The sequence below is a fragment of the Leptodactylus fuscus genome, chromosome 9 (assembly GCF_031893055.1).
Source record: "Leptodactylus fuscus isolate aLepFus1 chromosome 9, aLepFus1.hap2, whole genome shotgun sequence".
Lineage (NCBI taxonomy): Eukaryota > Metazoa > Chordata > Amphibia > Anura > Leptodactylidae > Leptodactylus > Leptodactylus fuscus.
Window position 1 is genome coordinate 72,571,584 of NC_134273.1, and position 25,552 is coordinate 72,597,135.

General features: G+C 43.7%; 1 protein-coding gene across 1 annotated transcript in view; it reads left to right on the forward strand.

Moving 5' to 3' along the window:
• DPYD (dihydropyrimidine dehydrogenase) overlaps positions 1–25,552 on the forward strand; it is a 655,808-nt gene that overhangs the window by 38,789 nt on the left and 591,467 nt on the right. Inside the window, exon 2 of the mRNA XM_075286742.1 lies at positions 3,306–3,416. Within this exon, the coding sequence (XP_075142843.1) occupies positions 3,306–3,416 (111 nt within the window). The remainder of the gene's footprint in view (positions 1–3,305; positions 3,417–25,552) is intronic.

Consider the following 25,552-nt stretch of genomic DNA (forward strand, 5'->3'; position numbering starts at 1 on the left):
CACAGATGCCTGCAACATTGCTATGCTCCTGCCCTGCATGAAACCAGCAGCGGCAGGAGTGATGGCGGCCCCTTCCCCCCAAAGGGTAAACTACCCCCTCTCCCTTTCAGGCTCGCTCCCGTGCACTTAGCCCCTCCTCCCTCCCCCCTCAGAGCAGGCAGATACATCACTTGACTTATGACCAGATAAGTCAAAGGATGTGTCAAAAAAAATCAATAAAGTAATATAGTGGACAAACAAGGCAGTTTTGCTGAAGCAGTGTATTTAGGAAAAGTCTTGCATTCACATTAACAAGCAGTATAGATAGGGTCCTTGTGATGGGACAACCCCTTTAACTGAACACTACAGATGTCACTTACAACATATGGGAGGAACCCCTTCTCTTTTCCATTTTTCAATGGGGGCACTAAAATCTAGATATCTTGTTCATGCTATCTCCATGACCCTGGGTATGTTGACAATTAGAGATAAGCAAAGCAACTCATTACAAATTTCCCAAAATTCTCTGGTTCAGCAAAATACAAGATTTTTGGGGGTAGCCCTCCACCAATCACTATTATACAATCTCTTTGGCGACCTAAGGAAATGTATTGGGATGTGACCTGTGACATCCATGAGTGATATCCCGTGTCCTTTCTTTAGGCCGCTGAGGCCAAAGTCAAGTGTAGAGGGGACACTTCCACCAAAGAAATCCCAGGGCGCCATGGGGACTGGACATTGGCATTGGGGGCAGATTAGTATGGGTTGTTGTTGGTTTTTTTCCACTTTCCACAGTTTCCACGGTATCATGTACAATCCCTTTAAGGTGAAACAAATCTGAAAAGGTTTGCCCTATCAGCTGCTAACTATATTATATGTCCCATCCATATCATCTTCATTGGAGATCTGATGATGGGATCCTCACTGATCCAGAGAGTCGACACTTGTCAATCCTGTTTGCAAAGCCATCAGATCCATTATATGTACATTAGGCAGAATCCATATGCTGCCCCTACAGTTTCGCTATGATATCTGCCCCATGTTTAAGCTGACATGTTCCAATATGTTCCCTGGTAATGTATAGCCCCGTACTATCTTGTCCCTTTCATATTTTGCACTCTATACACACTAAATAATATGGCAAGAAATGCTAAGAAATCAAACATTAGCCTGACACTGTGATTGACTTTTACAGGAGATTTACTCATTTGAGGAATTAAACTGGAAACACAGAATAGAAAACATGATTGATTAGTGTTTGTGAACCCAGCAGCACCAGAGACTGATGGAACAGTTGCAAAACAGATTGGGGAAGTTTTGGTAAAACAAGCATTGTAGCTAAAATTGTGCTCTGTCAAAGCACCATGGACTATAAAATGAGGAGTAATCTGTCAGTGTCAGATTTCCTGTATATCCAGTGGTTCCACCTGGCATATTGCTGTGGAGTTACTATTGTGCACTGTGTGAAGTTCTCATCATTAACTCTAGGAACACTCTGTTAGCTCTCAGCTTGTCCATCAAAAGATTCAGATGATGTTCACAGCCATTCTGTGTGATAAAATGTTTCCTGTCCTCAAATATAGTATATATAGAACTCAAGGATTAAGTTCGGAGAATCTTTATACTCAAACCTTAGAAATGTATTATCTGTACATCCAAGTAGGTCATCATGGCTACATATAATTAATTCATGTACAATATAAAGAAGGATTAGAATTATCGAGACAATATTGTTTTTCAGCGATATCCTATAATGTATATGTAGTCACCCATTGTTTGTTATGTGAAATGCAGCCTGTCAAGAGTCTTGTTTGCACGTCATAATTTCATGTTAAATTGGCTTCTATGAGGATTGATATAGGAAAAGATCGGATACCGATCAGCGATCGAGCAAATTTCACGATCGGGATCGGCTGGAAAATGACCAGAAATCGGATTTTGAAATCTCAAGATCGGCTCAATCCTAAATGTGACTCTTCCCATAGAGAAGCATTGACTAGGGTTGAGTGATCGGGATTGGGAAAGATCTGATCCTGATCGGCAATCGAGTAAATTTCACGAAAACGATCGGAAATCGGATTTTAAAATCGATCCTGAAATCTCAAGATCGGCTCAATCCTAGCTTCTATTGGAATCCTTAACCAAATACAAGCTAAGTTATAGGTGGACATGTCTCTATATGGACGCACCCCAAGAAAATTCAGCTATTAAGGAGTATACAGTAATACTATGATGTTATATAATGCTGTCAGTAATGGAAGAAGGTTAGTAGGGATGGCTTCATTCCCTGCAGCCATGAGAAGCATGGGATCGACTAAGGATTTTGGTTTTGGTAGCTGCTGCCACTTTCCCTAAATTGTGGACTAGCCATTTATCATGTATGGAAGCCACCCAATTGTCCTTCAACAGCAGATGTCAGGGGAAAGAAACACTTAGATGTTGGATTTTAACATGGCAGTTCCTTTTGTTCTCAGGGTAGACGAGTCGCCATCAAAGGTATCGGGTAGCCATACCCCCAGTCCCAGAACATTTGCTAAGCCTGCAAGTGTCTCATCAATAGGGGTCCTACCACAGGGTCCCCCAGTGATCGGGACTAGAGATGAGCGAACACTATTCGAAACAGCCGTTTCGAATAGCACACTCCCATAGAAATGAATGGACGTGGCCGCTTCCATTCATTTCTATGAGAGCGTGCTATTCCAAACGGCTGTTTCGAATAGTCTTTGCTCATCTCTATCCGGGACTGAAAGTTACCTAAGGCTGAAGCCCCACGTTGCGGAAATGCAGCATTTTTTGTTGCAGATTTTGTTGCGGTTTTTTGAGCCAAAGTAAGGAGTGGATTGAACAGATGACAGAAGTATAAGAACTTCCTATTCCTTTCCATTCCCTTTTGAAGCCACTCCTACGTTTGGCTCAAAAAAAAAAGCTGCAAAATCTGCAACAAAAGAAGCTGCGTTTCCGCAACGTGGGGCCTCAGCCTAAGGGCTCCTTGTGAATGATGCCATACAGCCCTTATGTGACCGCCGCTTCATTCACTTTTATGGGGCTACCGGAGACTGGATCAGTTAATGAAGTGCAAGTTGTGAAACTTATCCTCTATCCTGTGGGTTTTTTCAACAAATTGCAGGCCATAAATGTCACGGGGCACCTGCTGTACCCAAAAAGTGCCGGACTATAGAGTGATTTCCATTCAACATACCCAAGTATTATGAAATGCTTTTTTGGCTTTGTTGTTTCTAGGTTGTATGTGGTTACAACAGAATGTCACATTATACATGTTCACTTTGTTATAAGTGATAACGAACTCTATTTTTTACTATTTTCAGAATATTCTGACACTTAACCCCCGGAGTGCTGCTCATGCGTCTTTACGTTCTACAGCACTGAAAAAGCAGGATAAGAAGCACTGGAAGAGAAATCCAGACAAGAGTTGCGCTGTATGTATTGTTTTTATTTCCTGCATTATTTTATGGTTTCCGACATTCTATTTTCTGCATTCTGTTTTTATGTATATTGGACTATACTGTACTTATCTTAGTCGGTACCCTTAGGCTATGCTCAAACGTAGATGATTCAAAGAATCCAGCCACATAAATCTGAGGCTGATTCTCAGATTTTTGCTGTGGAGGTGATAACGGATCCACATGATGAGTAAAACAATATGGCTGATGTGCGGCATTGACGTACAGGGTATTTGAGGACTAGAGAAACAATCCTAGAATCTGGATGTGGTTACAGGCACATCTACTAGGTTTCAGCTTGGAGCACATTTGAAAGGGATTTTCTGGGACTTTTTAGTTTGATAGTTTTCCCTTATAGTAGTTCATTTATTTTTGCTTACCTAAGCCAGTCCAGGACAAACTGTCTCTCCGTCTCGACAGCCCGACACGGGAAGCGAGTGGTAGATTGGGGAGGCCCTGTGGACGCAGCGCTGCTCCAGCGGCCACCCCTCACGCTCAGACAGAGAGCAGGTCCTCTCCCTGCCTGCTCTCTGTCTGCTAACGCCGCTCCGCCATGTCCCCCTTCGCTCCACTCCACCCCCTCCGCTCCAGGGGGTGGGGGGGCTTTCTGTTGTCCGCCTCAGGCGGCAAAAAAAGTAGGTTCACCCCTGGCTGAATCCCACTATGGCTCAGTCCTCTTGAAGTCACAGTCCCTTCTGCTAATACTAGTAGAGATGCCCATTGCCCAGAGTTGGACCCCCGCCAATGAAATGTTGATGGTCCACCGAAGAGATAGGCCATTAATATTAAAATGTGTTCATGTGTTAAATGACTATAGATATGAAGTATTGGAAAGGTTTTATAGGGGTTATCATTAAAATAGGTCATCAATATTAGAGCCCCTTCACACGGCATAAGCACTCGGCTCATTCCGAGCCGTACTAGCGAGCGCTTCTAAACACTTCCCATTCACTTCAATGGGAGCACACATAAAGCCGACTTTACGAGGGCTCCCATTGAAGTTTAATGGGAAGTGTTTAGAAGCACTCGCGTGTACGGCTCGGAATGAGCCGAGCGCTTACGCCATGTGAAGGGGCCCTTAGATCTGCAATGGTCTTACGTTCATGGAGTTCTACAAGCCTCGTTCAGATTTCACCCAGTTCTTACCAAATGCACAGTATGTTGGCATACAATTGAGAACACATAGAAGGAAATAGAATTACAAGATCTGCTACATCGTTACATACTACATAGTTTCTATTTGACCATGGAGACACATAGGTCTGCAGAAGAGTTGTACAAACAAAAGAAATTGCAAGACACACGATTTACAAAGTTGTGCTCCATTAGTTTTAGGAAGGAAAATACTGAGGGGTATACCCTCAGATAAAGGACCTACTTCGCGCTCCTCACGGTGATGAACAGAGAGGTATTCTTAATATTTTAAAAAAGTGGTTTATTAAAGATAACGCGTTTTGGGGTTTCTTAGTACCTCACTTGTACCACCCCTTCATCAGATCTATATCTATAGTAACCCGAATAAAACTTGTTTACGCCCACCAATTGACGGAAGGCGCCGTAACAGGTACTTACATCTCTATTGGTCACGGAAAAGAATATATATTCCTATATATATATATATATATATATATATATATATATATATATATATATATTTTTACATCCTATTAGCGCGGCCTTTTCTATTTTTGTTCGTATATTTCCATTAGTTTTAGATATATTGAGAAAATAACAAAATTGGTTACGACAATGGACACAGCTTTAGCCATTTTAGGAATAACTTTTTTGTCTTATCTCTTGTATTTTAATAACTCCCCAAATCTGTACGGCGAATGGCCATACGGAGGTAGCAATCACTAAACATTTGGCGCGCTACATCAATAGCTTAGCAGCCTGAATATTAATATTCAATTTCCATAGCAGGGCTGTTGTAAGGCTAGGCTACATTAAACAGGTAGCACACCGTGCTGCTTGTGTTGCGACTTTACATCTGTACTCTTGTTTGTATCCAGAGGATGAAGACCTTTTTTGTGTTGTTCTGATTTGTGTAGCTTTATTTTTAATAAAAACAGTGAAAAATGAAGTTGTGATGACTGGATTTCAGTCTCTAGGTGTAAAGAAGCTTCTAACCCATGTTTTATGCTGAAACACGTGTAGAACTAGAAGAGCAATGCAAAGACAGACCGCGTTGATCTGCCACAGGTTTCATGTCAGCCTACTGACAGATCCTGTAGGGCAAGAGATGGCAATGGGATAACAATTCTTCACGTCTCTCTAGGTTATCAGCTTAGAAATCATCATTTCCAATATTTTTATATTGGCGTTTTTTTTTTTTTTTTGCAGTTTCCTAATATCATCATTGTAGTAATTTTCTACTGCTGGAGTCAATATGCAGCATTATCAATTGGAGTAATCTTGACTAAATAGGTGACAGTAGGGAAACACTCGTCCATATTGCAAAATATAGCATAATAACTATGAAGAGGACACATCCTATTAATATTATAAAGGTGAATGTTTGCGGGTTTGTGTGTTTGGATGTTTGTTCCTCAATCACAGCCAAATGGCTGAATGGATTTTGGGGAAATTTCACACACACACACACACACACACACACACACACACACACACACACACACACACACATATTGCCCAGGAAAAGGTAGTAGGCTACTTTAAATGTGGGTCACTCACCCCAAATCGCCACCGTGACCCTCCAAAGAATCCTCCGGCTCGGCTGTAGCAGCTGGCATTCTGCCAGCGCTGGTCTGTGCACGCACCTCCTATTGGTGCATGGCAGGCTGTGGGCGGGCTCTGGAGCCAGGGCTGTGGCACCATAGGTTGGGGGCTGAAGGTGGGTGTGCCGATTCAGAAGGGACACAGTGAGCAAGATCAGGTCAGTGCAGCGGGTACAGGGGGTTGGGAAGGGGGTGTCTTGGGGGGAGGGGGTGTCCCGGGGAGGGCGTGTCCCCAGCTTCATATCCCCCACTACATCGTCCCCAGTATAGTTGGACCCACCTTGCCACGCTCCCCCACCGCTCTCTCCGCTCGCTCACTGCACATAGGTGTCGGGCGGTGTATGCCACCCCTAGTGCTGCGAGAGAACTCATTTGCATACCTGTGAAAACTGGGATTTCTACAGAACGGCGGTGCGGAGAAGACATCTAAAGGTAGGAGACGAATAGCCTTTCTTAAGGCTATTCGTATGTGTTAGAGACAAAAAATTTGATTGCAATGGTAGAATCCCTTTAAGATATACAGAAAGTAAATGTAATGTTAATGTAAATGGACAGCTTATATATCAGGGGTGCCCCAAATAAGGAATTCTGGAGAGGCTCATAGAATTCTGAAGCACATATTAAAACCGCTTTTATTTTTGCAATTTGCGATATAGGAAAGAACTTGCTTGTTGCAGTGATGGGAAAATGTTTCATATATATATATATTGACTAAAATCCAGCAGAAAATCGCTTTAGTTACTTAGCAACATGTTATTGTGAATTAGAATGAAGGTTGATTTGAAAAGTCCAATGTTCAAGGACAACTTAGAATAATGAAAAGCATTCTCTTTTCAACATGTTTGTCCTATAAAATAAAATGTTGATATAATGCTACTTTGTCACATAGATTTTATATAAGTGAATTCCAATGTTGAATAACAGGATTTCAGTCGATGTTTTCAAGTAGTGTTAGCGGTTCATGGGACACGTGACCCACAAAACTGAAGGTAGCGCCAATCAAAAGTTAGGAAATTATGTTTTTTTGCACAAGTTTGGGTTGACGGAGGACATACAATTAGTTCAAGTAGTTAGAAGTGCAAACTGTATACACTCCTGAGACGTCTATTAGCGGGAGCCAAACTAGTAAAGGGCTTATACATCTTCAGTAGTCATTGGTTAAACACTCATTCATATGACAGTTATTTCTCCTGACTTCCTCATAAACTGCATGTGTGTGTGATCTTATGTGTGCTTGTCATCTGATGTGTGTGTGCGATCTGATGTGCATGTGTGATCTCATGTCTGTGTGTGATTTCATGTGTGCTTGGGATCTAGTGTTTGTGTATGCTCTTATGTATGCGTGCCATCTCATGTGTCCGTGTGATCTCATGTGTGCTTGTGATCTCATGTGTGCTTCTGATCTTGTGCGTACTTGTGTTCTCGTGTGTGCGTGTGATATCATGTGTGTGTGATCTCATGTGTGCTTGTGATATGGTGTGTGCATGTGATCTCATGTGTGCTTGAGATCTCATATGTGCTTGTGATCTCATGTGTGTGTGAGATCTCATGTGTGCATGCCATCTCATGTGTGCTTGTGATCTCATGTGTGCTTCTGATCTTGTACGTACTTGTGTTCTCGTGTGTGCGTGTGATATCATGTGTGTGTGATCTCATGTGTGCTTGTGATCTGGTATGTGCTTGTGATCTCATGTGTGCTTGAGATCTCATATGTGCTTTTGATCTCATGTGTGCTTGTGATCTCATGTGTGCGTGTGATCTCATGTGTGCTTGTGATCTCATGTGTGTGTGATCTCATGTGTGCTTTTGATCCGATGTCTGCATATGATCTGATGTGTGCTTGTGATCTTATGTGTGCTTGTGATATCGTATGTGTGTGATCTCAAGTGTCCGTACAATCTCATGTGTTAGTGTGATCTCAGGTGTGCTTGTGATCTGATGTGTGCTTGTGATCTCATGTTTGTGTGTGATCTTATGTGTGCTTGTGATCTCCAGTGTGCGTGCAATCTCATGTGTTCGTGTGATCTCAGGTGTGCTTGTGATTTTGTGTGTGCTTGTGATCTTGTGTGTGTGATCTCATTTACATGTGTGATCTCATGTGTGCTTAAAAGACACCTTACTTTGTTAAAAGTCATATTAAAGAGGTTGTACTACTACACACATCTGGGGTCCAACCACTAGGAGACACCTAGTGTTGAGGTGAGCAGAAAGCCCCCTGAATCCTCCCTGTAAATGAAGCGTCAGTGTGCTTTATTTACCACAATTTGGAATTATTATACTCTGTGGCCTCTTCATTCATCAGATTAGGTGTAGGCCCAGAGGAGGTGTAAAATTTTTTAAAAAAGTGATATTCACCTTCCATAATCTCTTTCACACATAGACACATGGAGCATTCCATATCACTTTTTAAAGGGATCCTATCATTAGATTCCCTTTTTTTCTAACTAACACGTCGGAATAGCCTTAAGAAAAGCTTTTCTTCTCCTACCTTTAGATGTCTTCTCCGCGCTGCCATTCGGTACTTGTTCCGTTATCCGTCTTTATGCACCTGAGCTCTCTCGCAGTACTGGGGGCGAGCCCCAGAGCTCAAACAGTAATGGGGGCGTACCCAATGCTGCGAGAGAACTCTCCAGTGCTGCCTCCATCTTCTTTAGGAACCGGCAGAGCTGACTGCACCTGCGTGCGGCCATTTCTTTGTGGCCACTTACTACAAGAGCTCGCATAAGCAGCCACAAAAAAATGGCAGTGTGCAGGTGCAGTTGGCTGTGCCCACTGGCAAAGCAGGCTGCACCTGCGTAGAAGATTGAAAGCAAGACTGAAAGACGACGCATAGAGGCTGGTTCCTGAAGAAGATGGAGGCGGCGCTGGAGAGTTTTATTGCAGCATTGAGGAGGCCCCAGTGCTGTTTGAGTGCTGGGGTCGGCCCCCAGTGCTGCAAGAGAACTAATTTGCATAAAGACGGAAAACAGAATATCTACCAAATGGCGCGGAGAAGACATCTAAAGGTATGAGAAGAACAAGTGATTATGGAGATAATCTTGTTCCCTTAGTCCTAACAGCAGCACAACTGGGGTATTTTCTGCCCCTGTGTGCTGGTAGGGCAGGTGGATTTTTAATCAGCCAGTATTAATTTCACCTGGCTAGGATCCCTTAAAAGGACACAGCTTCCTCCCCCAAAACGTGTACATACCAGAGTAATATCAGGTAATATATACAACATCAAGCATAAGCATATAACACATTTTGTGGTTTTCCCCTTTTTTTTTTCTTTTTTTTTAAATAGGTGGAAAGTCTTGTGCCGCTGTTAGGACTAAGGGAAACAAGATTATCTTCATAATCACTTGTACCCTGTCATCCCTACCAGCGGCACAACTGGGGAGATACCAAGTAATCCCTTCGGGGCGGGAGTTGGCTGCAGACCGAGCTTAAGACAGCTGGCCCAAACGCAGTAGATTCGATAGAGCGAGAGCTCAGATGTTAGTGGCTTATGAACATGAGCCAGTAGCCGCAAGACTAGGCGACTTAGGCAACCTGCCAGAGATTCTGGAAGGCAAGGAGGAGACAAACCGACACCCCTTTAAGGTGTCAGTGAGGAAGGGGTGGGGCTAAGCGTCCATCAGTTTTTAGGACTCCACAGATCCCTTATTATATGAGTCCAACTTTCAGGGCTTCCCAGGAACACACTAAGCATCCGTCCCCCTGATCCTTCTACTCCCTGCAGCCTAACCAGCAGCGGGGAGAACTTCATTTTGCGGTCATAGGGCCTCGCAGGAAGTGTGGGCCATGCCGGAAGGGCGCAACCGCAAATGTAACCGGCCAGAAACAGGGAAGCTCAATGAGGTTCCGCCTGAGAGCAAGCACAGCCGGCTCCTGAGGGAGGGAGGAGATCCGGCAGCAATTCCGAAAAAGGCCGACATGACTCCAAAGCGAGGTAAGCGGCCGTAGGTCTGCTGGGAGCCTTTTAGAAAACAATCTAAATAATCTTTGCTGGAAGCATGTCGCAAGGAAGCTGTGGAAACAAACACCGGGCCAGGTAACTGTTCAGACCTGATCCCATAGGAGGACACAATGTCCTCTCCACCTGTCCTGGTCCACACAGGACAGAAAAAAGCACGTTTTGGGGAGTAAACTGTGACCTTTTAAGGGAGGGTTCACACGGTTTAACGTGCCGCGTGATGTGGCACGTCTACGCCGCAGAAGCCTTTGTGGGCCGTACACGCTCCCATTGATTTCAATGGGAGCGGGTATCGTATGCGCCACGCTATTTTGCAGCCGTGATGTTGCGGCCGCAAACTAGCGCGGCGCATACGATCCCCACTCCAATTGAAATCAATGGGAGCGTGTACGGCCCGCAAAGGCTCCCACGGCGTAGACATGCCACATCACGCGGCACGTTAAACCGTGTGAACCCTCCCTAAGGGATCCTAGCCATGTGAAATTAATACTGGCTAATTAAAAATGCCATGACGAAGGAACCGAAGTAGTTCCGAAACGCGTAGCTCAAACAATAAGTTCCATGTTGGAGTACTTGCCATCTTCGGTATGCTGTTAAAGCTTTTTTTAAAGATGAAGAAATAAAAGATTTATTTTTTAACAAGTTCCTGGAGACGCTGGATTTCTTCCTTATCTATCGTAATTAAAAATCCGCCTGTCCTACCAGCACACAGGGGCAGAAAATACCCCAGTTGTGCCGCTGGTAGGGATAACAGGGAATAGCCTTTCTTAAGGCTATTCCTACGTGTTAGTTAGAAAATAAAGGATTCTAATGATAGGATCCCTTTAATATCACATTGCAAATGGCAATCTGATCACACACATATGTGATTGTATCCAGCCGAAAGGAAAGCTAAGGATGGACACTTTGGTATATCGTTACAATATGGTAGAATACAGTGGAAGTACATAGCGGCACATGTAGTATAACACACTCTACCATGTGCATGAAGCCTTGTGTAAAGGAACGTGTTAACTTGATTTCTAGAAATAACTATATTATATATTATATGTCGTTATATCTTCTGTACATGAATAATAAGGAAAGACAAGAATAAGAGGTTTGTGTCGCCCGGCCAATGTGCGCTCTCGTCGCCCCTGGTACGCGTGTACTTGCTGCTCTTTCAGAGGATGCACAATAGCAGCTGTCTCCTTAATCGTTGCCCAATTCAGAACTAATCAGTGGAACATAAATAAAATGCCAGCAGGAATAGGTATACAATGGCCGCCGTCTTCTAATTAAAGAACTATTGAAGCAGTAATCGGCATGGTGATCAAAAAACATTACAGCGAGAACTTTAACATCTATATCTGTGAAATGTGTAATAATCTTTTCTGGCTTCAATGATCTTTTAAAGCAATAAAAACCTCTCATTTATTTGATTGCCCTGTCCGTAGATGATGTGTCGCTACATAGGAGCTGAAAGATCTTTTTCATTTATTTTCTATGTTCTTTTTTATTAATCTTTTTCAATAAGGCCCAGACGACACAGAGATTTGCCGTAAAATCGCCGGACTTTTGAGACATGACCGCTATGGTTATTCAGGATTACCAAAAATAGTTTTATTTTGGAGACCATTCCAGGTTGCGTCCTTGGAAGCTATTGATGTTGTAGTGGTTATCTGATATGATGGCAATGGGCAACTTAGATCTTAAAGAGAGATGGGTGAATTGGTTTGCAATGGGTCCAAATGTAGTATTGCACATTGCCCCGTTTTTAACAAAACTGAAAAAATTGGGATTTACCAAAAATACATTGCTGTAAATTCAGGCTTTAGAATTTCAAACCAATCCAAACCATTTATACTCAGTTTCTCTGGGGTTTAGGACAGAAACTCAGGGTCGGACAGTGGTGGTAGAGTGAACGCCCCCTAAGATATTAGATTGATAAGGGTCTGACATACAGAACTCTTGGCGATCAGCTGCAACCTCACATTTATAAGTTTCATGGCTCATTTTTAGATCAGCCAAATAAATGGGACTGAGTTATCAGACCAAGCATGACCGCTATACAATGTATGAATGCTGTGAAGAGGGCACCAGATGTTGAGGACCCACTTATCTGATACTAAGGACCTACCCTAAGGCCTCGTTCACATTGCATTGGTAATCCTTTCGGAGAAGTCCTCATGGGGACCCCCCTGAATGCAACAGCAAACGCATTTGCAAGCAGTGTGTGCAGTGAAAGCACACGGTGTGATCGTGATCTACTTTCATGTCTGCATGATTCGTGCAGCATGCGGAAAGCACACGGACCCCATTATAGTCTATGGGGTCCGTGTGGTGCTTTCACTCCACACCGCTTGCAAATACGTTTGGTAATCCGAAAACCAACAAAAGAAAAATCCTGCAATAAATAAAATAAAAACTCAATGTTTTAATTAACAAGTGCGTTAATTTATACTGTACAATTTTCCATTTGGTTTCTTGACTTAAAAAAAAAATAACTAATTTGAGAAATTCTATAATCTCGCATGCGGATTAATAAAATTAATATATGAAATAAAGTAAGTCTATGGAGATAATTATTTTTATAATGAACTGTTAGACCACAAAAAAAGAAGAAAAAAACAAATAACCCGAACAACAATCATCCGTATAGACCAAAAAAAAAATACTGTCAGCCCTAGAATTGCTGCGATTTTAAATAATTCGACTAAAATTGCTTTAAGGGAAGAAGGAAGAGTACAAATGATGTATATTTTCTTGAAGAGGTTTGCAGATAAATGTCTCCATTATGTATATTTTTCTCACCAGTGACTCAGAAACATATTTTAAAATGTTAAATATCTAAGAGACTGACACACGTAATTAAAAAAGGAAAGTAGATTTGTTTTGAAGTGGACATAACTTAAATTGAGTTGTGGTTTCTGAATGCTGGAGTGAATTTACTCTCCAAAGCCTTAGGTATCTCCAGTGAGTGATTTACTATCATTTTTGGACCTGCTTTTCATGTGTAAAGAAATAAGCGCCTTCTAGCCATTGGGGAAAAAAATAACAATTTTGCTAATAAGTGTATTTTAATTAGTAGAAAGTCTCAAGTATGTTAGCAACAAGGAATGGGGATAGAATCTATCTACAGAATGTAACGCTATGGAGGCAGTTAAAGGATGCTATATAGGGTTGAGCAATCGTGTTTGGAGAAAATCGGATTCCGATCGGCGATCGAGAAAATTTCACGATCGCCATCGGAATTCCGAACACGATCTTTTTAGGTGGGATCGAGATCGGTAGTATTTCCCACAATGCCTTCACACTGAGTATATAGTGTATACTCAGTGTGAAGGCTCCGCTGCAGTTCCATAGGAATGAATGGAAGCAGCCGGCACACAGCCTTAACCCCCTGCGTGCCGGCTGCCTCCATTCATTGGAATGGGAGGCTAAACTAAACATCTCTAGCAGCTACTTACCTCTAGAGATGGCTGCTCCGGTGCCCTCCTTCTTCTTGCCTCACTGCCCCGCCTCCCAAGTTAGTGTTTAAAGCGCTAGGTAGGCGGGGCTTGTGGCTTAGGAAAGGTTGCGGGTACAGGGCGGGGAGACATGACGTCTCCCCTCCCAGTACCCGCCCACACTCTCCTAACACGCCCACACTCTCCTAACCTGGCAGGGAGGGGGCAGGGAGCAGCGTGGAGCAGCAGCGAAGCAAAGAATAAGGAAGGACCAGGCACCGGACCAGCCATCTCTGGAGGTAAGTGGACACCAGGGGGGACTAAGTAGCCAGGGGATTAAAAAAAAATCCTCTGGCTACTTAGTGATTCACTACACAGCGTGGATTCTAACAATTGTTAGATTCCATGCTGTATAGTGAATAGGATTGCTTTTAAAATCTGATCTCCGATTAATTAAAAAAATCCCATTGACTTCCATTGGGATCGGAATTGGGATCGAAATCGGGTTCGAATGAAAAATGATCAGAAATCGGATTTTAAAATCAATCCTGAAAAGTCAAAATCGGCTCAACCCTAATGCTATATGTTAGGCTTAAGGCTGGAGGAACATTGGGAGGGATCACACTAGCTTAGGCATCATGAACTAGCCAGCAGCTAATCCTCTTCGACAACTGAATACAACCTGCAGAGCAAAGCGATGTGAATTATGGGTTATATATCTGTGTTTAAATTATTGCTTCAGATTTCATCCCTCATTTCAACCTTTCCAACACTGGTCAATTTCCCAGTCAGATATTTATCAATGTTCACACCATCTCCAGCCTTAAGACTAAGTCCTTACTTTGTGGAAAAGTAGCTTTTTTTTGTTGCAGATTTTACTGCAGTTTTTTGAGCCAAACCCAAACGTGGCAACAGAAGGAATGGGGAATATATAGGAAGCATTTATACTTCTCCTTTCAGCTAAATCCACTCATGGTTATGATTCAAAAAATGCAGCAAAATCTGCAACAATCTTGCTTTTCTGCCTCAGTCTAAGGACCGGTTCACATCTGCATTCAAATTTCCCCAAGCGAACTCTCCAAATGGAAAACTACACACGTTAAAAAGTGGTTACCTGGGAAATCTGTGGACCCCATAGACTATAATGGGATCCATGTGGTTTCCGCTTAGTGTCCATATGAAACATGCAGAGAGAAAAATCCTGCAAGCAGCACTTTTCACTCCGCATGTTTTGTGTGGAAATCGAGCGGAAACCACACAGACTCCATTAGAGTCTACTAGCCTCAGCCCACGACTTCATCTGCATGTTGTTGGCGTTGATGATATGCCTATATTCAGTAAATTGCTGCCATCGATGATCCACCTGCTGCTGAACTTGTTTCTGGCACCGTGTCTGTGATAGTTGCAGTATCTTAGCAGCTTGATGGGACACCATATAATGAACGTGTTGTTGGCATCGATGATCCATCTGCTCCGGTGTTTAGGCAGCTTTCAAGCTGGCCTGTCGCTCAACTTTTTCCTTACGCTGTGCCTGTGATTGTTCTGGCATCTCAGCAGCTCACTGGAACGCCATATAATAAGCGTGTTGTTGGCGTTGATGATTGGTCTGCTCCAGCATTTCATCTGCTCTAAGAGCCACTTGATGCCTATCTTGCTCAATCATCCTCAGCTCTGCTTGAGCAGAGGTCTGTTAACTTCTGGCTAACTTCATAGCTCTGGGGGTTTTTTTTGGAAATTTGCGACAAATTCAATTTTGGTTTTCTCGGCATGTTTAAAATTGGGAAACTGCCAATTTGTATTAAAGGTGTTTTCTCAAGTCAGTGTCCGAACACGCTGCCTCCAGAGTCTGCTTCTGATCTTCTGTATTTGTGTCTCCCCTCCGTGAAAGAGTAACAAACATCCAAACACACATACTTTCATGTTTATAATATTAGTAGATCATATTCTATTTTTGGCCATTTTCACTGGTCCCATTAGTCATTGAAATGTATAGGGGATTCGTGAAAATGGATGCCCCTCAGACTCTTTGCACCTCAATTATGTGACTCTAGCCTTATATCAGTTCATAATCAGAAATGTGAGGTATTTGCTATTCACAAACAGCTCCCCAACCTGCTCATGTCTCTAGTTGATCTGATTTTCATGTCTGTGAAAAGCAGATTACCTCTTTTTTTTGTTTCATTCTCTATATTTTGACTGTGTGTATGGATGTCATCCATTCTTTTTTATGGACTTACAAACTTGATGTGATGCATCCATTATCAGTGAAAAATAGGATGCTCTTCCAAGACCCCCGGTCCACAAGAAGTCACTGGAATCAATAAAATAAATACATTGGAATGAAAGGGTATGTATGACAACTAGAGATGAGCGAGTACTGTTCGGATCAGCCGATCCGAACAGCACGCTCCATAGAAATGAATGGATGCACCTGGTACTTCCACTTTGACGTCGGCCGGCCGCTTAACCCCCCGCATGCCGGCTACATCCATTCATTTCTATGCGAGCGTGCTGTTCAGATCGGCTGATCCGAACAGTACTCGCTCATCTCTAATGGCAACCACAAAAAAAAAAAAAAATAAATAAATAAATGCAGATTACATATATACACTGTCTACCAATAAGTATTTGGACACCTATGCAAATGAAGATATCTGCGGTCATGATGTACGTCACGCCTTCTTCCGTTAAATCGGAAACAGCATTGGCCTTAGTACATTGGCTTTATTCGCATGCAAGATGCCACGAAGTGCAGAGTTGTCCGATTTCGAGAAAGCGGTAATTGTGGAGTACCACAGAGATGGTCGATCCTTAAGGGACAGAGCAAGCCAACTGAATTACCCAAAATCGACAGTGGCCTATGTCATTACGAAGTGGAAGGTGAACAGTGATTGTCAGAATGTGCCCCAAAATTGGGAGATAGAGACTGACAAGTGCTGGCCAGAGATACCGCAGCCAACCGATGGCTCACATACACCAGGAGTGTCACCAGGCATCCGGGAGTATTGTGTCAATCAATCCCATCCGTAAGGAAGCATCTGCTGGGGTCTACCAACTATTGCATAAGAATAAATGTTTTTTTCTATCTTACCACAGGGGTCCAAATACTTATTGATAGACAGTGTATGTGTATACATGAGAATAAGGCCCTAAGTGTATCTCTATTTTCAAGAAACTTTTGATATCTCCTACTGACATTTGGCAATTTGCTGCAATGAAGAAGAGAGATACATTGCTGAGTGCTGTTCTCCTTCGGCTATGTAAGGCTTGGTTGGCTTTCCTTCGAGTAGCGCTGTTAAAAGTATTCAGACTCAGATTTCCAGTGCTATAAGCCCTTATATGAGTTACTCTCTAGCAGAAAACCAAACAGTGCTGAACAAAGACAAAGCAGCGCAGAGCTCAGGTGACACTTTTTCCCCTTTGTCTCAGCGTTCATGAAACCCTACGCCTGGGCTCTCATTGATCAGCCATCATAATGGCTTTAACTGTAGGAATCTTTAAAAATAATAAAATAGCTAATAAAAATACAATATGAAATGTTCTATTTCTAAAATTTTGTAACAAAAATCTTATTTCGTCCTTAGGAATCACTGCAGGTTTCCCAAAGCTTTTAGCCTTTGCATTGCAAAAGCTGAAAGCTTGAGGTGAAATCCTGAGCAATAGTTGACATTCTGGGGGTTGAAAACCCATAACACAGGTTGCTTTGGGCTGCAGGTTTTAGGTACAGAACATCAATGAGAGTTGTATAACTCTCATCCAAAACAAAGCAGATATAACACCATTAGCTTCCACATCAAGGACCTTACTCCATATTGTAGCCATTGGAAACTTGCAGGTCCTTTATTCTTCCCTTCCCTGACATACACCATTATCAACAGATTGCAGAACTCACTCACTTTTGCTATTTGTTATCAGCCCATATTATAGGGTTGTATATTCTTAACTTTACTGACATATATCATAGGATTGCATCATAGGATCTTGACATATTCGCAAAAGCAAATATAGCCCCATCAGCTTTCACAACAAGGAGCTTCCTTGGTTTGGTATGATGAATATCAGGGTTTCGGTCCAACGCCACTCCACCCTTATCTAAGCTTCTATTGAATATCTGGTATAGATAGAGATAGAAATAATTTGATAAATTCTGCTCTTGTTTACATCTTTGTTGCCTTAGCTATTTAGCAAATATTTTGCAAAAAAAATAAACCAAGGTCCTTTCTGTGTAAATGTCAGACAAGACTCTGATGGTTGCATCCATTTATGTGTGGGCCATAGTGTCATTCCAGAAGGTCTATACATGAATAGTTGTGACCTCGATTAGTCTAGATCTAGATATTGTATAGATGAGTAGTTACATAGAATGGCTGCCTCTCATGCTGACTTTAATGCATTGTTCAACAACCCATTCTCCTCTGAAGACCTCATCCTTGTTTCCATTCAGTGTACACACATTAAAAGACTAAACAGGATTTCAAGGGCAAGTGCAGCATTGACATGATGAGCACTCTATCACAGCTACTTCATACATGTCAATGTGGTATATAGTATATTATGTATTACAGTCTATCAATTTTGCCAGTAAATGGATTTTGAAATTCTGTTCAATAAAATGTTGAGAATCTATCAGGGTGTTATTGGGTATATGTAGGCTCCACACACCGGGGATTACATTTATCTATTTATCTTACAATAAATTAAGCTATTATCTTAGTGATTGGTCAATCTCAAGACAATAGCATCCTAATTTCAAGTTATTGTTTTTGTGCAGTTTCGATCACGTGGACTGTTTCTTGCATTATAACTGATATCCAGTTACATTGTATGAATAATGTTGCACACAGCACCATGAATACCCCATACTGTAAGCTTCGAAATAATGGAGCCTATATATTACCACTAGGGTTGAGCCAATCTTGAGATTTCAAGATCGATTTTAAAATCCGATTTCAGATCATTTTCCAGCCGATCTCGATCCCGATCTCGATCGTGAAATTTGCTTGATCGCCGATTGGAGTCCGATCTTTTCCGATCCCGATCCTCAACCCTAGTCAATGCTTTTCTATGGGAAAAGTCACTTTTGGGGTTGAGCCGATCTTGAGATAACCCCCGATCTCGATCCCGCTGGCAAAGATCGGGTCGGAATTCCGATCTCGATCGTGAAATTTACTCGATCCCGATCGCTCAACCCTAATTACCACCACCAATTGTCTAATCCTGCCAAAATCATGTCCCAAAATACCATAAACTGCACTTCTTTCACAAAGACTATGCATACATAACCAAATGTATAACACAGTAGTCCATCTAGTTATATCTCGGGCTATAATATTTTCAATATACATTTTTTTTTTCTGGACCATTGGAACACAAAACTAGACCCAATATACAAAGCTTGGCTGGAGCATCCAATAAACCATTACGGTCATTTCACTGGTAAACTCCTATATTAGTAGAGTTCAGATACTGACTGCCTGGCTAGTAGCGCCTCTCTACAATATAGTGCAGTACTACATGTTCTGTACTATTACCTGCGCCAAGATGTCTTTTGGACTGTAGATGAGAGCAGCCCTATGTTTGTTTTTTGGATCCACCATATATGTTTTCCAGAACCCTGAAAATTCTCCATCACCATCACAGAAAGCGACTTACAACAGTTTTTTTTTTTCACTTTTAGGTGTAAGGATTTTATATATCTGTATTAGTTATTTGATAATTTTTATGGTTTTCCATAGAGTTATGGTCTCGATTACATGTCAGTCTCATCTTTGTTTCACAGCTCTATGGTAAGTTACTCCATCACATATAACAAAGCCATATTGTACGTATGGTATTGGTATACAGTCCCATCAGTTAAAGAAAGAAGTTCACAGAATATTCTATAAATGTCTGATAGACGCCAGTCTCACCTCTGAGACCCACACCTATCTCTAAAATAATCCCCTCCTCCAGGTTCTGTCCTCCGAATCTACCTCTCAATAACCTCACTGGTAGTGAAATTTGGACTTTTCTCAATGTTCAGGATTTACCAGTAGATGTGGTAACTAGAGATGAGCGAACAGTCAAATGTCCGAGGTTCGATATTCGTTTCGAGTAGCCCCTCAATATTCAACTACTCGAATTGAATATCGAACCCTATTATAGTCTATGGGGGGAAAATGCTCGTTTCAGGGGTAGGCAACATTCGATCAAATTATACTTACCAAGTCCACGAGTGAGGGTCGGGCTGGATCCTCCATGCAGTCTTCTCCGTGTAGCGTCCCCGGGGCGTCTTCCGGCTCCTCATTCACTCTGCCAGGCATCAGGCCTGGGCAGAGCCGACTGCGCATGCCCGCACTACAAGCGGACATGCGCAGTCGGCTCTGCCTAGGCCAGATGCCTGGCAGAGTGAATGAAGAGCCGGAAGATGCCGCAGGGAAGCTGCACGGAGAAGACTTCTAAAGGTAGCAGAAGAACCAGTGTTGATTGGCCAACTGTATAGCATTCGGCCAATCAATGCTGGTTCTGCATCGAACTTTTACATTCGAATAGTGAGTGGTACTCGATCGAGTACGAGTATTTTGAAAACCGTAGTATTCGATCAAATACCTACTCAATGGAGTACTACTCGCTCATCTCTAATAGCAACATAAAGGATTACACTTATAGCTTTCCATTTTGTCAACCTTTCCTTCATTGTCCAGCCATGCATAATGTGCCAGATTCAATCAAGACAAATGAAGGCACTTTACAGTTCTTTTTTTATTATTAATAATTGTTACATTCATTATTTTGTTAATACTAGAAGAACCTAGAAGTATAACATAGAGCCAATAGATGCTGCCCACACAAAGAAACGCAAAGAATCTCCAAATCTCCCCAATAACTATTTAATACCGCGCATAAAACTGAAAACAATATATCACTTGTCATAAAAAGTGCCGCTAAAACCTCACAAAGAATACAATAAGGAATGTTATTTTTCACATGGTTATTTGTCAACTTTATTTTCCGTCATCTATTTTTTTTTTCCCCCCCTGCCCCTTGGTATTTGTCTTTTAAAGTTAATTTCCTCCTTAATCCATCATTCTTGCCATTTTGGTGTCAGATATTCTGCCGGTGTTTATTTGCACATTTACACTATCTAGGATCTTTTGGCCATTTTGGGTTGATTATGACTGAAATTTCTGTCTCGGCTTATGCAGCGTGAATTTGAATGCGCTCTGTGTAAGAGCTGGAGACACAAAGGAAGATTGCAGGTGGGCTTCTGCATAAGTAATGACACCATGTTTGCAATGTGCCAAGCGCACAATGATTATAATAGACTGTAATTTCTTTTGTTGGGAAATTCATGGAGGAACATGATACAATGAAATTTAGTGTGGATTTTGTTATACTTTTTAAGAACTATGGAAATACATTTCTAATAAAACTAAAATGAAATTACTATTCAATGCGGTTCAAGTGTGCATGTTTATTCCTGCAGGCGTTTTTCAGGATCAGCAACCTCTTCTGTGATCGTAAGATGTTTTAACCTCAGGCTTGCAGAATAAGAACACTTGCTAGTTGTTGTGAGATTGGATTTATTCCAAAGGGGGAAGGACCTATGTTATTCTGTGAAAGGAACGTGCATTCTCAGATTTAAGAATATTACAGTGTAGGAAGTATTTATTAAGAACTTGATTAAATGAGTTCTTACTACATGAATACATGTGGAATATACTTGTTAGCTTGTAAAAGCATCGAGGCTCTTATGACTGGCGGAGGTAGATGGTTCTCTCTTTGCTCGCTTAGTTATCTTTATGTGTCCACCCATCCCCTAGCTCTAATTTTGTTCAAGAGGATCTCCAGGACTTTTTAGTAGAGATGAACGAACACTAAAATGTTCGAGGTTCGAAATTCGATTCGAACAGCCGCTCAATGTTCGTGTGTTCGAACGGGTTTCGAACCCCATTATAGTCTATGGGGAACAGATACTCGTTAAGGGGGAAACCCAAATCCGTGTCTGGAGGGTCACCAAGTCCACTATGACACCCCAGGAAATGATGCCAACACCTCTGGAATGACACTGGGACAGCAGGGGAAGCATGTCTGGGGGCATCTAACACACCAAAGACCCTCTATTACCCCAACATCACTGCCTAACAACTACACACTTTCCACATTCAAAAAAACCTCTATCAAAGTGGGAAAATACCTGGAAACCTTCTTTACTCCCCAAATGGATGGACACAAACCCCAATTTAAGCTCAACAAACAGTAACAACCACCCCTTTAAATCACGTTCCCCATGACAACCACAAATGGAATAGGCAATGGGAATTCCAAAAGCCCTCACCCTTAACTGTCATTTTGAGTGTGTGTGTGTGTGTGTGTGTGTGTGATGTGGTAAGACCTTCCAAAATTCACTTTTCTAGCCCTTAACATGAGCCCTTCCAAACAAAGTTACATGACCTTAAGCTGAGCTACCAGCAGAGATTGAGGCCCTTGGCATGAGTAGAGCCTTGCACCAGCAGTGTTTTTGGCACTTAGGGTGAGTTGAGCCTTGTACCAGCGTGTGTCCCTTAACATCAGGCGGGCCCTAAGTTCTGCGCTTTGCACAAAAGTTCCACATTAACTAGGCTGAATGGTACAAAGATTAGTAGGCCCGAGAACCAGGAACAGGTCTTGCAATGGCTGTCGGATAACGCTTAAAGCACATTGTCCACCAGCCAGTCAGCCTCTACCTCCTCTTACCCAACAGTCTTGTCCTCCTTCCACCCAAAATTCCCAATCTTCCCAGAACAATAACCCCAACTGTCCCTGCTCCCCAGAGCTGTTCTCCCTTCCTTTGACTGTACCGCAACCTGCCCCTCCATTTCGCGATTCCACGGACCTAACAGACGAGTATCTGTGTCCAGATGCTCAAACACTAGAGTCTCCTCCATTCCATCTCCGGTCGATTTGGTGGCGGATGACCAGCAACCCACCCTCATCGACGACGATGAGACGCAGTTGCTGTCAGGGCAGCCAGTTGACATGCGCATTGTGCAGGAGGAGGAGGCGAGACAGGAGTTGGAAGAGGAGGTGGTGGACGACGAGGACACCGACCCCACCTGGACAAGGCAGATGTCAAGCTGGGAAAGTAGTGTGGATGTTGAGGCAGGTGCAGCACCAAAAAGGGTAGCTAGAGGCAGAGACATGTCCAGAGGCAGAGGTCAGCTGCTTTGCCGAAGCCAGGCCAGACCCGGAATGTCCGAAGATGTTCCCTTTTGTACCCAGCCCAGAAAAACTCCCCCATCGAGGGCACGTTTCTTGAAGGTGTAGAGTTTTTTCAAGGAATGCGCCGAGGACAGATATAGTGTCGTCTACACAATTTGCCTCTCGAAATCGAGTAGGGGCCCTGAGAAGAGCAACCTGTCCACCACTTCAATGCACCGTCATTTGGAATCCAAGCAATGGAATCAGTGGCAGGCAGCAACGGCAGGACAAACGTCGCCCGCCGTTCATGCCACTGCCTCTGCTCACAGTGCTGGCGATGCACTCCAGAGGACGAGCCAGGACATCACTTCATCTGCCTCCGCCACTTTGTTGACTTCTCCCTCATCCTCCCCTGTTTCTGTCTTATCTCCTTCTCCTGCACCATCAAAGGCACCATCAGGCGCTTCTTTACAACAACCCACCATCTCTCAGACATTGGAGCGCCGGCAGAAATACACCGCTAACCACCCACCCACGCAAGCCTAGAACGCCAACATCGCTAAACTGCTGGCCCAGGAGAGGTTGGCGTTCCGGCTTGTTGAAACTCCCGCCTTCCCGGACCTGATGGCAACTGTGGCACCTCACTATGCCGTCCCTAGCCGTCTCAACTTCTCCCGGTGTGGCGTCCCCGCCTTGCACCAGCACGTGTCACTCAACATCAGGTGGGCCCTTAGTTCCGCGCTTTGCTGCAAGGTCCACTTGACCACCGACACTTGGACAAGCGCCTGTGGTCAGGGATGCTACAGTGCTTATCTTTAATGACAGGCAGGGTGAATGTGGTGGAGTCTGTTCCCCGGGTGCAAACTGGGGTGGCCTATCTCCTCTCCCAGGCCAAAATTCATGGCAGGAGTAGACTGAAACCCTACGACGCTGCAACCTCCACCACAGCTACTAGCGGCAAACGCTAAAACACTGGTGTGGGGAGACGTCAGCAGGCGGTGCTGAAGCTCATCAGCTTGGGGGACAGACAGCACAGTGCCTCCGAGGTCAGGGATGCCATCCTGGCTGAGATGGCATTTTTTTTTCCCTGCTACACCTGGGGCCTGGCATTTTTACGCCTGTGATAATGGCTGGAACCTGGTAGCGGCTCTGGAGCTTGCCAGCCTCCAACACGTTCCATGTTTGGCCCACGTCTAACCTAGTGGTGCAAAGTTTTTTAAAAACATACCCAAATGTACCGAAGCTACTGTTGAAAATGCGGCGCTTGTGCGCCCACTTTTGCAAGTGCACAGGAGTCGCTGCTAGCCTAAAAACACTCTAGCAAGGCCTACATCTGTCCAAACACAGGCTGTTGTCCGTCATTCACACATGCTGAAACCCTACAATACCATATCTTGAGCAGGGTGTGTGAGCTGCACAGACCTTTGATGGAGTTCCATCTACAAAACCCAAGGGTTCCTCAAAGTCAGCAACCAAAGTTTCTGCACCATGAGTTTCCAGGGGTGGCAGAGTTATGGCTAGGGGAAGAGGCATGGATAGGGATGATGTCTAGGGGCAAAAGCAGTGTGGATGTGGAGGCAAGCTAAGCAGGAAAAACTGGGGGTACAAGCTAAGGCATGGACTGGGGTGATGTCTAGGGGCAAAAGCAGTGTGGATGTGGAGGCAAGCTAAGCAGGAAAAACTGGGGGTACAAGCTAAGGCATGGACTGGGGTGATGTCTAGGGGCAAAAGCAGTGTGGATGTGGAGGCAAGCTAAGCAGGAAAAACTGGGGGTACAAGCTAAGGCATGGACTGGGGTGATGTCTAGGGGCAAAAGCAGTGTGGATGTGGAGGCAAGCTAAGCAGGAAAAACTGGGGGTACAAGCTAAGGCATGGACTGGGGTGATGTCTAGGGGCAAAAGCAGTGTGGATGTGGAGGCAAGCAAAGCAGGGAAAATGGTGGCTAGAGGCAAAGGGATGTCCATAGGCAGCAAGGGCAAAGATGCAAAACTCTCCCGTTTCAAGAATTTTCCTGACTTGTTTCCCCACAAAACATTCCTGGGAGGAGGGCTGAAACACCACCCTCCTCCTCCTCCGCTGTTAGATTTACCCCAGCTACGAGCTGAAAACGCTGCAACACTGGTGTGGGGAGACGTCAGCAGGCTGGGCTGAAGCTCATCAGCTTGGGAGACGGACAGCACACTGCCTCTGAGGTCAGGGATGCCATCCTGGATGAGATGGCAATTTGTTTATCTCCGCTGCCCCTGGGGCCAGGTTTTTTAGCTTGTTGGAGGGCTCTGGAGCTTGCCAGCCTCCAACACGTTCCATGCCTGGCCCACATGTTCAATGTAGTGGTGCAATGATTTTTAAAAACATACCCCAAATTAGCTGAGCTAAGGGTGAAAGTGCGGCACTTGGACACCCACTTTCCCAAGTCTACAGTACCTGGAGCTAGCCGCAATACACTCCAGCAAGGCCTACATCTGCCTGAAGCACCTACTGTTGTGCGAGGTCACCACACGCTCTAACCCTAGATACCGTATGTTCAGCAGGGTGTGTGAGCAGCAGAGACCTTTGATGGAGTACCAGCTACAAAACCCAAGGGTTCCTCAGAGTCAGCTCCCTCACTTTCTGCACCATGAGTTTCCATGGGTGGCAGACTTATGGCTAGAGGCACAGGCATGGATAGGGGTGATGTGTAGGGGCAAAAGCAGTGTGGATGTGGAGGCAAGCTAAGCAGCAAAAACTGGGGGTACAAGCAGCCGGTGACATCATCACTGACAAGCACAGCTGTCTGTCAGCTGACAGGCTGACTTTCACCAAAATGAACAGACAATGGATAGACTCATCATA